Raw genomic sequence first — 13064 nt, 5'->3', positions numbered from 1 at the left:
AAATAGAAAGCGGGACATAACACCAGCGCTTCATCGGAGGCTCACTGATGATGTTACCTAGAATGGTGACAAAACGTCTGAAAACTAACCTTCCAGCTCAGCGAGCAAACTCACATCCAGAACCTCAATCTGACCTACAAATCTTCTCAAAACTCACATGCTGAAATATCTCTCATTTAAATGATTAGTTGCCTTTATAATCTTCTGGTCAAAATCGTATAACCTCATACTTATCCATTTGAAACTCTGTATGCTAAATTTTGACCCATTTTCTAACCTATCAATATACACTTGTAAATGTTTAAATTTTCTTCATTACAACTTACTTTCCCAACTCCTTTTTTGTCATCTACAAATTTGGCATCCAAGTCATTAATACAGACTGTAAATAGTTGGGGCCCGAGATTAAACCCTCTGGTACCCCAACAGTTACATCCTGCCAACCATAAAAAGATGTTTTTTCTCAATTCTCTGCTATCTATTAGTTAGCCAATCCTTTATCCAAGCTAATATATTAGCCCAATTCCGCATGATCTTACCTTATGTATCAACTGTTTGTGCGACACTTCAAAAGCCTTCTAGAAGTTCACATTGCCTACATCTACAGGATCCTCACTCTCTACTTCGTTAGTTACATCTTCAAAGGATTTGAGAAAATCAAACAAAGCAATTTACCCTTCATAATCCATGGTGACTCTGACGGATTGCATTTAACTTTTCAAATGTCCTATAATTATTTCGTCAATAGTGGATTCTAACAATTTCCCAATGATAGACATTAAACTAATTGGTTTATAGCGTCCTTATGTTTTCCCCGCTACTTTTTTGAATAAGAGAATTATATTAGCACTTTCCAAACCACTGGAATCTTTCCATCATTGAGGGAACTTTGGAATAATATAATCAACAGATCCACTATCCCTGTTGCCACTTCCTTTAATATCCTAGAATGTAAGCCATACGGCCCTGGGGACTTTGCTGCCTTCAATCCTAGTAGATTGGCCTGTACTTTTTTCCTTAGTGATGGCAGTGTTTTAAGTTCCTCCTTTTCTATTACCTCTGCACTACCTGCCATTCTTGGTGTGGTACTAATATCCTCCTTCATGAAAACTGAGGCAAAATATTAATTTAGTCTCTGCCATTTTGGTTGGACGTACGCTCAAATGCATCATAAAGGGAACTGTTGTGAAAATCAATTGTATAGTTTAAGATAGATCATGTCATTGCAATGGTCTGAGGTTCTAGAATTGGGGTTTCTTTTGTGAACATGATCGCATAATAATGTTTGTCTTCTCTACTTTCTTGTTCATTTTTGGCTCTTGTAACTTAAATCACTCTCAAGGAAAAGGTGTGATACACAATTCCTTTGAATGTGCATTCATCAGCTTTACCATCTGGGTAAACTACTAAGTTAACAATTTGAAAATCCTTCGGTAGCAATTGAAATCTTTTAAAATAAATCCTGGCCCAGCAATTCAATCATTTCTCCACATTCTGACAGAACTCTGGAGAGAAAAGATTATAGTCCTGGGACTGTTTGGTTAAAGGGTATCACAAAGTCAATTAAAAAATTGATTTAGAGATAAAACCTTAACCAATCAGCTTTGATGCATATTTAAGCATAAACAGGATCATCATAAAAAGAAATTCAAACGATTGGATCCAACTTGCATCAAGTTAATATGGCGCCATGTACCATTGATGATTCATGGTACCTCTAGGGTGGGGTATCAATATGTCCACTTAATTAATTAAAGGAGGATTATATACCTAAAGAATGATTTTCCAAAAAAGCCTACTACAAGAGTTATTACCTGGCTGGTCCGCTTTGTTCAGATATATGCTGTATTTAAGATTTACATCACCTTTACTACATTGATTTCATTGAACTCTGTTTATTCTGTGGGTTATTTATTCAAGTATTCTTAAGTTAACCAACCTAATAATTAACATGGTACTCAATATTTTTGTGGCCATTTAATATAAAAAAAGAAATTTTCATTGTTACATTAATAGACAATAGGTGCAGGAGTAGGCCATTCAGCCCTTCGAGCCAGCACCACCATTCATTATGATCATGGCTGATCATCCACAATCAGTATCCTGTTCCTGCCTTATCCCCATAACCCTTGATTCCACTATCTTTAAGAACTCTATCTACCTCTTTGTTGAAAGTATCCAGAGACTTGGCCTCCACTGCCTTCTGGGGCAGAGCATTCCACATATCCACCACTCTCTGGGTGAAGAAGTTTCTCCTCACCTCTGTTCTAAATGGCCTACCCCTTATTTTTAAACTGTGTCGTCTGGTTCTGGACTCCCCCATCAACGGAAACATGCTTCCTGCCTCCAGAGTATCCAATCCTTTAATTATCTTATACATCTCAAGCAGATCCCCTCTCATCGTCCTAAACTCAAGTGTATACAAGTCCAGTTGCTCCAATCTTTCAAGATACGATAGTCCTGCCATTCTGGGAATTGACCTCGTGAACCTACGCTGCATTCCCTCAATAGCCAGAATGTCCTTCCTCAAATGTGGAGACCAAAACTGCACACAATACTCCAGGTGCGGTCTCACCAGGGCCCTGTACAGCTGCAGAAGGACCTCTTTGCTCCTATACTCAATTCCTCTCGTTATGAAGGCCAGCATGCGATTAGCTTACTTCACTGCCTGCTGTACCTGCATGCTTGCTTTCATTGGCTGATGTACAAGAACACCCAGAACTTGTTGTACTCCCCCTTTACCTAACTTGACTCCAATTAGATAGTAATCTGCCTTCCTGTTCTTGCCACCAAAGTGGATAACCATACATTTATCCACATTAAACTGCATCTGCCATGCATCCGTCCATTCACCTAGCCTGTCCAAGCCACCCTGTATTCTCATAACATCTTCCTCACAGTTCACCCTGCCACCCAGCTTTGTGTTATCAGTAAATTTGCTAATATTACTTTTAATGCCTTCATCTACATCATTTAACGTATATTGTAAATAGCTGCGGTCCCAGCACCAAACCTTGTGGAACCCCATTGGTCACTACCTGCCATTTCGAAAGGGACCCGTTTATCACTACTCTTTGCTTCCTGTTAGCCAGCCAATTTTCAATCCAAGCCAGTATTTTTCCCCCAATACCATGTGCACTAATTTTGCTCACTAATCTCCTGTGTGGGACTTTATCAAAGGCTTTCTGAAAGTCCAGGTTTACTACATCCACTGGCTCTCCCTTGTCCATCTTCATAGTTACATCCTCAAAAAATTCCAGAAGATTAGTCAAGCACGATTTCCCCTTCATAAATCCATGCTGTCTCTGACCTATCCTGTTACTGCTATCCAAATGATTTATAATTTCATCTTTTATAATTGACTCCAGCATCTTTCCCACCACTGACGTCAAGCTAACCGGTCTATAATTCCATTTTCTCTCTCCCTCCTTTCTTGAAAAGTGGAACAACATTAGCCACCCTCCAATCTGCAGGAACCGATCCTGAATCTATAGAACATTGGAAAATAATTATCAATGCATCCACGATTTCTACAGCCACATCCTTAAGTACCCTGGGAATGCAGACCATCAGGTCCCGGGGACTTATCAGCCTTCAGACCTAACAAACTATCCAACACCATTTCCTGCCTAATAAAATTCCCTTCAGTTCATCCATTACCCTAGGTCCTTCAGCCACTATAACATCTGGGAGATTGCTCGTGTCTTCCCTAGTGAAGACGGATCCAAAGTACCTATTCAACTCATCTGCCATTTCCTTGTTCCCCATAATAAATTCACCCGTTTCTGTTTTCAAGGGTCCAATTTTAGTCTTAACCTTTTTTTTTCTTTTCACATACCTAAAAAAGGTTGTGATATTTACAAAACAAGCTTTGAAAAGCTCCTTTTGGGTATGTATGTATAGTACTCTGAATTTACAGTAATACAGAATGTCCTTTAGTACAGTACAAAACTTTAAAGGACTATTGATTGACGAATAGTTTGTAAAATTCAACAGAAATGGCACAAATGCCGAGATTTTAATCTGGGGGTTGACTATAATCTATGGAAATAGGCTACTATCCAAAAACTGTTCTACTTCCAATGTGTTTTACTTAGGTTATAGAAGATACTTTGTTTCCTTGGTTACTATTAAACATGCATAGGAATATTTTAAAATAACTGCAAATATATTCACTTTTAACAGATGAGTAAAACATGCTTGGATAACTAATATATTAAAAGTCACGAAAACATTGAATTATAACATATCCTACAACCCTCAACTGAAGGATAATCTAAAATTCACTGCATGATATGTTTCAGACAAGAAATATCGAGCAATGAGTTGAACATGGTAATTAGACTGTGGTGTGAAAATGTCATTTATATCGTCTTTGTTATCCAGATCGTGGAAACTCACTTCCACTACTTTTAATTGATGCAACATAACAATGATTCAAAGCCAAATCTAAACAAAACGGCATCTACAACAGCACATTCACACAATCCAAAAATTACACTCTAATCAAATTTGCTATCAAGCCAGTATTTAACTTTTAAAAAGGAGACCTCATTCTTCATTTCAAATGGGTACTTAAGAAAAAGCTCATTCTTTACTACCCAATTTCACTCAATTTAGCATAGAACTGTATTTTAACTGCTCTGGTTTTTGTCTTTAGTTTACATTGATGTGGACATGCGCCCTTAGGTCTCACGAAACTAAGTAAACTGTGTGCCACATCACTTATCATATATTTATGGGCTTCCTTCAATGTTCTTTCCAATCACTACATTTTGCTCCTCTGGTTTTTTCTCTATCAAGCTATTTCTCAACATGTGTCTTTGCTCCTTCCCAATATAGAAGAGAACTTGCATCTAAAAAATACTCATAATGGAACAAAGGATTTTAAAATGCTTCACATAGAAGACCTGAACAGAGTATTAGAATTAGAAGAGATAACGAAATTCAGGTTCTAAACATCAGCTTTTAAGAAGGTTTATGGAAGAAAATAACAAACTGCAAATGTTGATGGATGGAGACCCTTTGGACTGGATCTAGATAGCTGAAAGCTTAGTCTAAAATAAAATAAAAACCATATGGTGAGGATAGACTAAAGAACTGTGAAGCACTTGCTCCAAAGTAATGCCAGAGGATGTCAAAAAAAGATTCTTGAAAGGTTTAACTTATAGCTATCAAATGCACAAATAAGTCTTTCAGCAACAGACAGATGCAGTGGGGGCAAACTCCAACAATGACGCCATAGTGAAAGGATACTGTTCACATCAACAGGTCAAACAGTTCACTGTTCAATTTGAGAGAGCAGAAGGAGAAATTAAAAGAGATGGATAATGAGGTTTTGGTGGAAGACATTTAGACAAGAAACATGGCTAATTTTGATGATGCTTAACTAGACGAAATTCTGTGTCATCCATGGATCAACATCAGTTATGCTCCTTACTGCTGCAAGCTTTTTGTTCAGAACTATGTCCATGCTGCCATTATCCAACTAAACAATATTGTAAGCTAAGGACGTAATTTTCGGACTCCGTTACTGATCTGCACTGAATAGTGAATCTTTACATCAGCCTTCAAGTGGAACTTGTACTTTCTAGAGGTGTAATGAAGTGTTTTGTGTGAGGCCATAGATTTACTCATCAGTTCAGTGCCTTCATGGATATGTGGAAGAACAGTTTTAAAAAATCAAACTACTTATTTCACTCCTAATTATTTCCTTGAAAATCCAACAAAAAAGTATAAAACAGACAATTCTTGTTGCAGCAATGCTTTATTTCAGGCTACTTCTAACAGCAACACCCAGCCTTCTGATTTTTATAGATTTGAATTCTAAACTCTGGGTCTACACCCGAGTCTACAGCCTTTCTTTTGAAATTATGAGAACTTACCCAGCTTTAATACTGTACCTTTAATTATAACTCAATTCCAAAATCCTTTCCTTGAGGATAATATCGAAAATACTGACATTTGGCCAATGTGCCCACCAGCACTACTTTGTCCAAGATTCAGGAGAATGCTTGATCGATGATACAATTAACAACATTGAGGAGATAAACATAGAGAATGCAGGAGAGCCACAGCAGTTTGATTGCATTTACAGAAAGAAACAGAGTTAACACTTCACATACTGAACAAAGTCATACCATACGCAGAAACGTTAACTCTGTTTCTCTCTCCAGAGAGGCTGCTAGATCTGCTGAGTTTCTACAACATGCTGTATTAATCTCAGGTTTCCACCATCTCCAGTATTTTACCCTGATCTAATAATGAAGGTAATATCTGATTTTCTGGAACGACTTGAATCCATTCCCATTTTTAAATGCTAAGTTTCAATTTTGTACATCTAAATACTCTGTGTACACTTAGTCTCTAGGAATACCGATTAGAATTTGGGGAAGCAATGGCCTCGTGGTATTGTTGATGGGCTGTTAATCCAGAGAGCCTGGTAGTGTTCTAGGGCCTGGGCTGTAATCCTACCATGAAAGATGGTGGAATTTGAATTCAATTACATCTGGAATTAAGTGTCTAGCGATGACCATTAATCCATTGTCAATTGTTGGACAAAATCTACCTGGTTCACAAATGCCCTTTAGGGGAGAAAACTGCCATCCTTACCTGGTCTATGACTTACAAGTGACTCCAGACCCACAGCAATGTGGTTAACTCTCAACTGCCATCTGGAATGAGAACGTTTGCTGACAACACCACTTCTGTAGGCCAATCTCAAACTACGATGAGACAGAATACAGGAAAGAGATAGATTGCTTACTGGGATGGTGTAAAGATAACAGTATCTCCCTTAAAGTCCTCAAAATGAAAGTGCTGGTCATTGAATCCATGATGCAAGGTGGAGGGCATGCCACTGTCTACATCAATGGTGCTGAGGTGGACTTGGTGGAGATCAAGTTCCTAGAAGTGTCATCACCAACAATCTGTCATGGTCGTTGATGCCACGATCAAGAAAGCACATCAGCACATCTACTTCCTCAGGACACTAAGGAAATTCGGTGTGTCCATAAAGATGCTTACCAATTTTAATAGATGCACGAGAGAAAACATTCAATCCAGATGCATCACGCCTTGGTTTGGCAACTGCTCTGCCCAGGACCATACGGAACTACAGAGAGTTAAGAACACAGCCCAGTCTATCACGCCTTCCATCTATTGACTCCATCTGTACTTCTCCCTGACTCAGGATTTCATCCCAGTTATAATCTCTACCAACCTCTTCTGTCAAGCAGAAGATTAAAAAAAAGACTTCAAGACTCATACCAACAGGATTTGGGATTCAGGAACATCTTCTTCCCCACAGTTATTAGATTTCTGAATGGGTCTCTGAAATTTTAAATTTAATGCAATGTCACTCTTGACCTCTCTCTGCAGTCACAACATTGTATTCTTCACTCTACTACCCTAATGCACTTTGTATGGTATGATCGCCTATACTGCACACAAAACAAAACTTTTCACTGTACCAAGGTAAATGTGACAACAATAAATCAAATCAATAAATGCTGGCCTAGCCAGTAATGGCCCCATCCTATGAATGAATAAAACTAAAAATGGTGATAGCCCAATCCTTCTGTCTATTTTATTTTTTGTTCCACAACTATGGCAAAACAGAATGTTCAATGATGTTCGCTTGCATAAATAGCATACAAGAGTATATAGACGAAAGGCACATGAAAGTCAGTTATATCCTTAAGTATTTACACGTATTTGGCACCTATCAGCTCCAAAACATTGCAATGGGCTGGTAAATATAGGCAGATATCAGTGTCACAGCATCTGTGATATCTTCACAGAATTTCATCGAAAACATAAACCATATAATAAAATGAAATGTCTTCATGACCTTCAGCTAGTTTTATGACATTCAAAACTAATTACAAACTTTGTAAGTTTATATTGTTCATCCTGACACAACTTTCTGATTTAGAACAGAAAAATAAAAATACCAGGAAGTGCAGAGATCAGGCATTGCTGTTGTAATCTAATTTTGTTATTTTAATGATAAACAATACAAGCTTTCACTTGCCTCTGTTAACATGCTTCGGATCATAGATTCAAGAGTAAACTAAACAGATGGTTTACATAACCTAATATCTCCAGGACAATGTCCTTTAGAAAAATTAATTGAACTTGCCTCCCTTGAAATGAAAGGAATAGGAAGGGACGTTACCAAGCAGCCGTCTTAGGGTCATACATGACAAATTCCCGGAGGGATAAATTAATTACATCAAAGAAGGCTAAGGGCTGGCCTAACCAATGATGCCCACATTCCACGAATGAATTAACAAAGGAAATTAAAAACTCAGGGAATAATAAAAATCTGCAGGGATAATTAATGTGAGCCATAAATCACCCAATGGTTATTTGTAAAATAGCACTGTCCCATCTAGAAGCACAACTGCAAACTTGCAAATTGTATTCTTTTTCACAAGAATGGACATGTCAACCATTGTTACATTTCTCTTTCTTTTGACATCAAGTATTGAAGAGCTGAAACGACTTGCCAACGACACAATTTCTATACTTCGCATAAAATTGGGCATGGTAGCTTACACTGAGGTATTCAAAGTGACACGAAAGGCTTCCAATACATTATGTGATAACTTTTTTCAATTATTTTCATAAAGCATCCCTTATCAAATGACCTTGATTTACAAACTTAGTGAGTAGCATCGCTTTTAAAAAAAAAACTCCAAAATTAGGTCACCAAATCTGAAAAGAAATGCCACCTGATGGCAACTGGACATGTCATTCTGGTTGACAGAAAATCATTTGCTGCTAGGTATGACAATATATTTTGCTCATTTAAAACAGATGTTTTCTTCCTCAGAAAATGATGGCCTTCTAAACTTAATGTTGAAATGATTGCACAGATTCAACAAAACAGACAGACTGAAACAAAGAGATCTGTATACCGCAGTGTGGTAGGTATGCATATAGCAGGTGGAATGTCAACGTCAACAATGACAAATAATTTAAGAAAAAAATCTGGTTATTCTTATCAACAAACACAGATGGCATAGTCATATAATTGTGCAAATGAACTCCACCCACATGAAAATGGACCTTTTATTTTGTTTATTTATTCATTCATGGCATGACGGCGATGCTGGCTAGGCAGCATTTATTCACCATCCCTAATTGCCCAGAGGGCAATTAAGAGTCAACCACATTGCTGTGGGTCTGGAGTCACATGTAGGTCAGATTGGGTAAGGATGGCAGTTCACTTCCCTAAACAACATTAATGAACCAGATGGGTTTTGCCTGACAATCAACATTGGATTCATGGTCATCATTAGACTCCTAATTCCAGATATTTCACTGAATTCAAATTCCAGAACATGAACCAGAAACCCAGATAACAGTCCAGGGACAAGTGCCATTGCCTCCTTGTTTATGCTCAGGTCTTTCCTCCTTCTGTCTATCTGTAAGGCTTTCAAACCAGCTAACTCATTGAGGCAATAACTTCAGAAAGATGTACCTTGCATCATTTGCAAAGCATTCATGTGTGGGTCTGGTTAAAAAATATTTTTGCAAATCACATTCGTTCTACTGCAGGTGATTTCCTTGGTCAAAGAAAATGACAATGGTCCCACACGCCTAGCTGAAACACTGGGGACAAGTCTGCATCCATGTAGTAGCACATTAGGATTAATAACTGGTCAGGGCAAGATTTTCACCTCTGTCTGGGGAGAGGTCTCACCTCTGAGAGGCGCCAGCCAATTTTATTTTTCAAACTTTATCCACAGGATGTGGGCATCATTGGCAACGTCAGCACTTGCTGCCCAACCCTAGCTGGCCAGAAGGCAGTTAAAAAGGCAACTAACATTGTTGTGGTGTGGATCAGGTAAGGAAAGCAGTTTCTCTCACAGCAGACATTAGTGAGCCAATTGCATTTTTCTGACAATGGCTCTGTGTCCATCATGAGACTCTTAACCCCAGATATTTTATTGAATTCAAATCCCACCATCTGCCAATGATGAAATTCGAACCCAGGTTCCCAGAAAAAAAAACAAAAGAACTGCAGATTGCTGTAAATCAGGAACAATAACAAAGTTGCTGGAAAAGCTCAGCAGGTCTGGGCACCATCTGTGAAGGAAAAAAGAGAGTTAACATTGGGGTTCCAGTAACCTTTCCCTTATAATGTTAACTGCTTTTTCCTTCACAGATGCTGCCAAACTGCTCAGCTTTTCCAGCAACCTTATTTTTGTTCCAGGTTCCCAGAATATTAGTTTGGGATTCTGGATTAGTAGTCCAGCAATAATACCACTAAACCATTGTCTCCTGTATACTGCCAGCAACGCTCTGGTCTGAGCAGTGCCAGAAGAGTCATAGGTACTACTGAAATGTCAGACGGTCCCTTAAGCGCAAATACTATGGATCCAGATTTAAAGGCAAGATTTTGCAGAAGCCCTACTAGTACGCCATGGTGATGCACTTGCCTGGATTCAGTTCAGCACTGAGTATCCTAACAGGATGCAGTTACAGATATCCACTTTTTTTTTAAAAAGATTTCCATCAACCATTGTAGTTTGCTTGTACCTAGGTTTGTGGAAACAGATCACATGATTCTGTTTGTTTCACATTTTGTCATGTATTTAAGAGACGGTCTCAAAACATAATTATCCTCTCAAGCTTGCATTTGTAACAATAAATATTTGGTAGAAAAGTGTTTGCTGGTCATCAGTCATGGCTGGATAAGGTAAGAAAGAATTCAGTGCTCTTAACAAGAAAACCATGCCTTTACAGGAAGATAGGAAGAAAATCAACAAGAGAAAAATAAACAGTTTAGAAGAAATGAGTGAAAACGTTGTTCTGTGAACTTTCAACTTTGATTCCTAAATCAGCTATGATTAAGAATTCTAAGGGCTAAATGACAACTTACACAGTCAAATGCATTCATCTTCAAAACCTTCACACTAGAAACCCCGAAACACTTGGACAAAATTTCTTACTTTGAAAACTGACTATTTGCAACGTACCATTATGAATTTGTTGTCATGTAATGTTTCATAAAAGAACCAATGTAAAATTTTGATTAGTCAGTATTTAAATCTCTTGTGAAGTCAAAATTATATTTTTAAAAATGAAATACCATTTCAACTGTCATGATACTATAAACACAAACTACAACTCTGCACTGACAGTGACTAAATCAACACTGTTGTGCAACACTGCCAGCATATTCAATCAATTTTGTTCATTAACATTTAACAACCTGTTATCCCTGAAAATGTTCACAGCAATTATAAATATCTAGTAAAAATAAAAAGCGTAACTAAATTATTATCGCAAGGCTTACATACTTGAATTTTCTTTCAAAAATACCACTGAACAAAATACATTTTAATACTCAATTACGTTTTAAAGCAGCAAACCTCCTCTCTCTGGTTTATAATCTTTCAAAATGTCACTTCTATTCTTTCTGCGATAGAGGTTCAAACCTTTGAAAGTAACCACAGGTAAGGCTTCCCAGGCAGCTGCAGAACTTTGGAACTTCAAAACTGTCACGTGATACTTCCTTACTTTGAATTGCAATAACAACTAACATTTCAGATGATGTAAAATACAGCATTTCAGAACATCTTAATACTGTATCACAGCTCAAGTACCAGAATGTATTTTTAGTTTATCTGATATAACAAAACTTTGAATAGTTACCACTTTTACACAAGTCATATGGACCCAAGTTTCACTGCAAACTTGTTTACTTTACAGCCAGTTTTTGAAGAGTTAAAATACTGAATGAATTTGAAAGATAACTCAAATTAGAAAACCATAAAAATACAATCTGACAAAATTATACCAGAAATGTTAGTTAACCCTTTGAGTACTGAATTCCCCTTGCAGCTTTCAAAACATGCGCACTTTCTATTAAAGTTTCAAATGCATTTACTTCAATTTCTGAAATGCTCTGATTTTTGTGCAGAAATATCACTGCTGTTCTCAAAGGGTTAAATTAGCACTTATCAATGTTGAAAAAGGACCGTGCCTGAGTTCAGCATTTTGGTAAAGAAAAACTCCAAAGATGTGAGGGCTTGGTTTTTAGTTCTCCATGAAATTATGCTTCTTCACATTTTTTGTCTTTTAAACTACTTTGGGTAAATGTAAGTTTTTAAAAGGTGCTAAAAGGTTTGATTCAGTACTCACAGATGCCAAAGCTTTTCCAAGTGCATCACCTGTCTGTGAACCCCCAGCTGCATTTCCTCTGTTCCCTATACACAATATAATTGGAGCATAAAACACTTATATTATTCACAAGTTCAGCATTTTTCTGCACTTGAATACTATTGTTCCGTACATTCGCATATTTACTGCTCATTATGAAATTTATGGATTAATATTAAAATGAAATTGTAATTTTGTAGTTGCGAGTTAAGCAACATAATTGTTATAAACTAGCTGATTACTACTTTCCACTTGGATGTGGAAATCAATGTTTCTTGTAACATACCCAAAAGATTTTCTGATCCATTGACTGGTGGTGTGTGTGAGGCTGCAACAAAAGGGGAGCTGGTACTCCCTCGATGGAAGCTAGACATTGGGGGAAGACTGGGGCTCATGTCTGTAGGTGAAACTGAATGTGGTGGATAGTTCTATAAAAATAAAAACACCAAATAACAACCCTGGATAAAAGAAGTTAAACCATACAGCAGTATCTGCTCAATATTGACCCTTAATTGGCACAGCGAAAGCTCAAATTATGATCCATTAAACATTAACAGAACTGCTTTATAAGTATTTTGACAGTTTTTTTAAAAACTTGAATATATCTGATCATATAATAATGACTCAAAGCATATTCAAAGCACTTAGCAGAACTAGAACTGAACTGCACCAAACACTTTGCAAAATTGGCAGATCTTGATTTACAATCAGCAAGCTAGTATGGAGGTTTATGTAGTGAATTTAATAAGTTATTGCGATATTGTTAGGTAGACGGAAAGCCACATGACCAAACAGTTTTTTTTGTCAATCAGTTTAACTCACAGGAGCAGACACTGGAAAAATGCAGTGAAACAGAAAACTAAGCTGAACTGAATTCGGAACACTAT

The 13064-nt window shown here is 37.4% G+C and overlaps 1 protein-coding gene across 8 annotated transcripts in view; it reads right to left on the bottom strand.

Annotated features, from left to right (window-relative positions):
- The window catches only part of tcf12 (transcription factor 12), a 283602-nt gene that overhangs the window by 81512 nt on the left and 189026 nt on the right, over positions 1–13064 (bottom strand). For 7 of the 8 annotated variants that reach the window (XM_048562540.2, XM_048562541.2, XM_048562538.2 and 4 more), the window contains 2 exons: positions 12464–12605; positions 12160–12224 (listed from right to left, as the gene is read on the bottom strand). The exons of the other annotated variant lie outside the window; for it this stretch is intronic. In XM_048562540.2, coding sequence (XP_048418497.2) covers positions 12160–12224; positions 12464–12605 — 207 coding nt within the window. The remainder of the gene's footprint in view (positions 1–12159; positions 12225–12463; positions 12606–13064) is intronic. 8 annotated transcript variants of the gene reach the window in all.

The sequence above is a fragment of the Stegostoma tigrinum genome, chromosome 33 (assembly GCF_030684315.1).
Source record: "Stegostoma tigrinum isolate sSteTig4 chromosome 33, sSteTig4.hap1, whole genome shotgun sequence".
Classification (NCBI taxonomy): Eukaryota; Metazoa; Chordata; class Chondrichthyes; order Orectolobiformes; family Stegostomatidae; genus Stegostoma; species Stegostoma tigrinum.
This window is presented reverse-complemented; position numbering and strand designations above follow the sequence as displayed.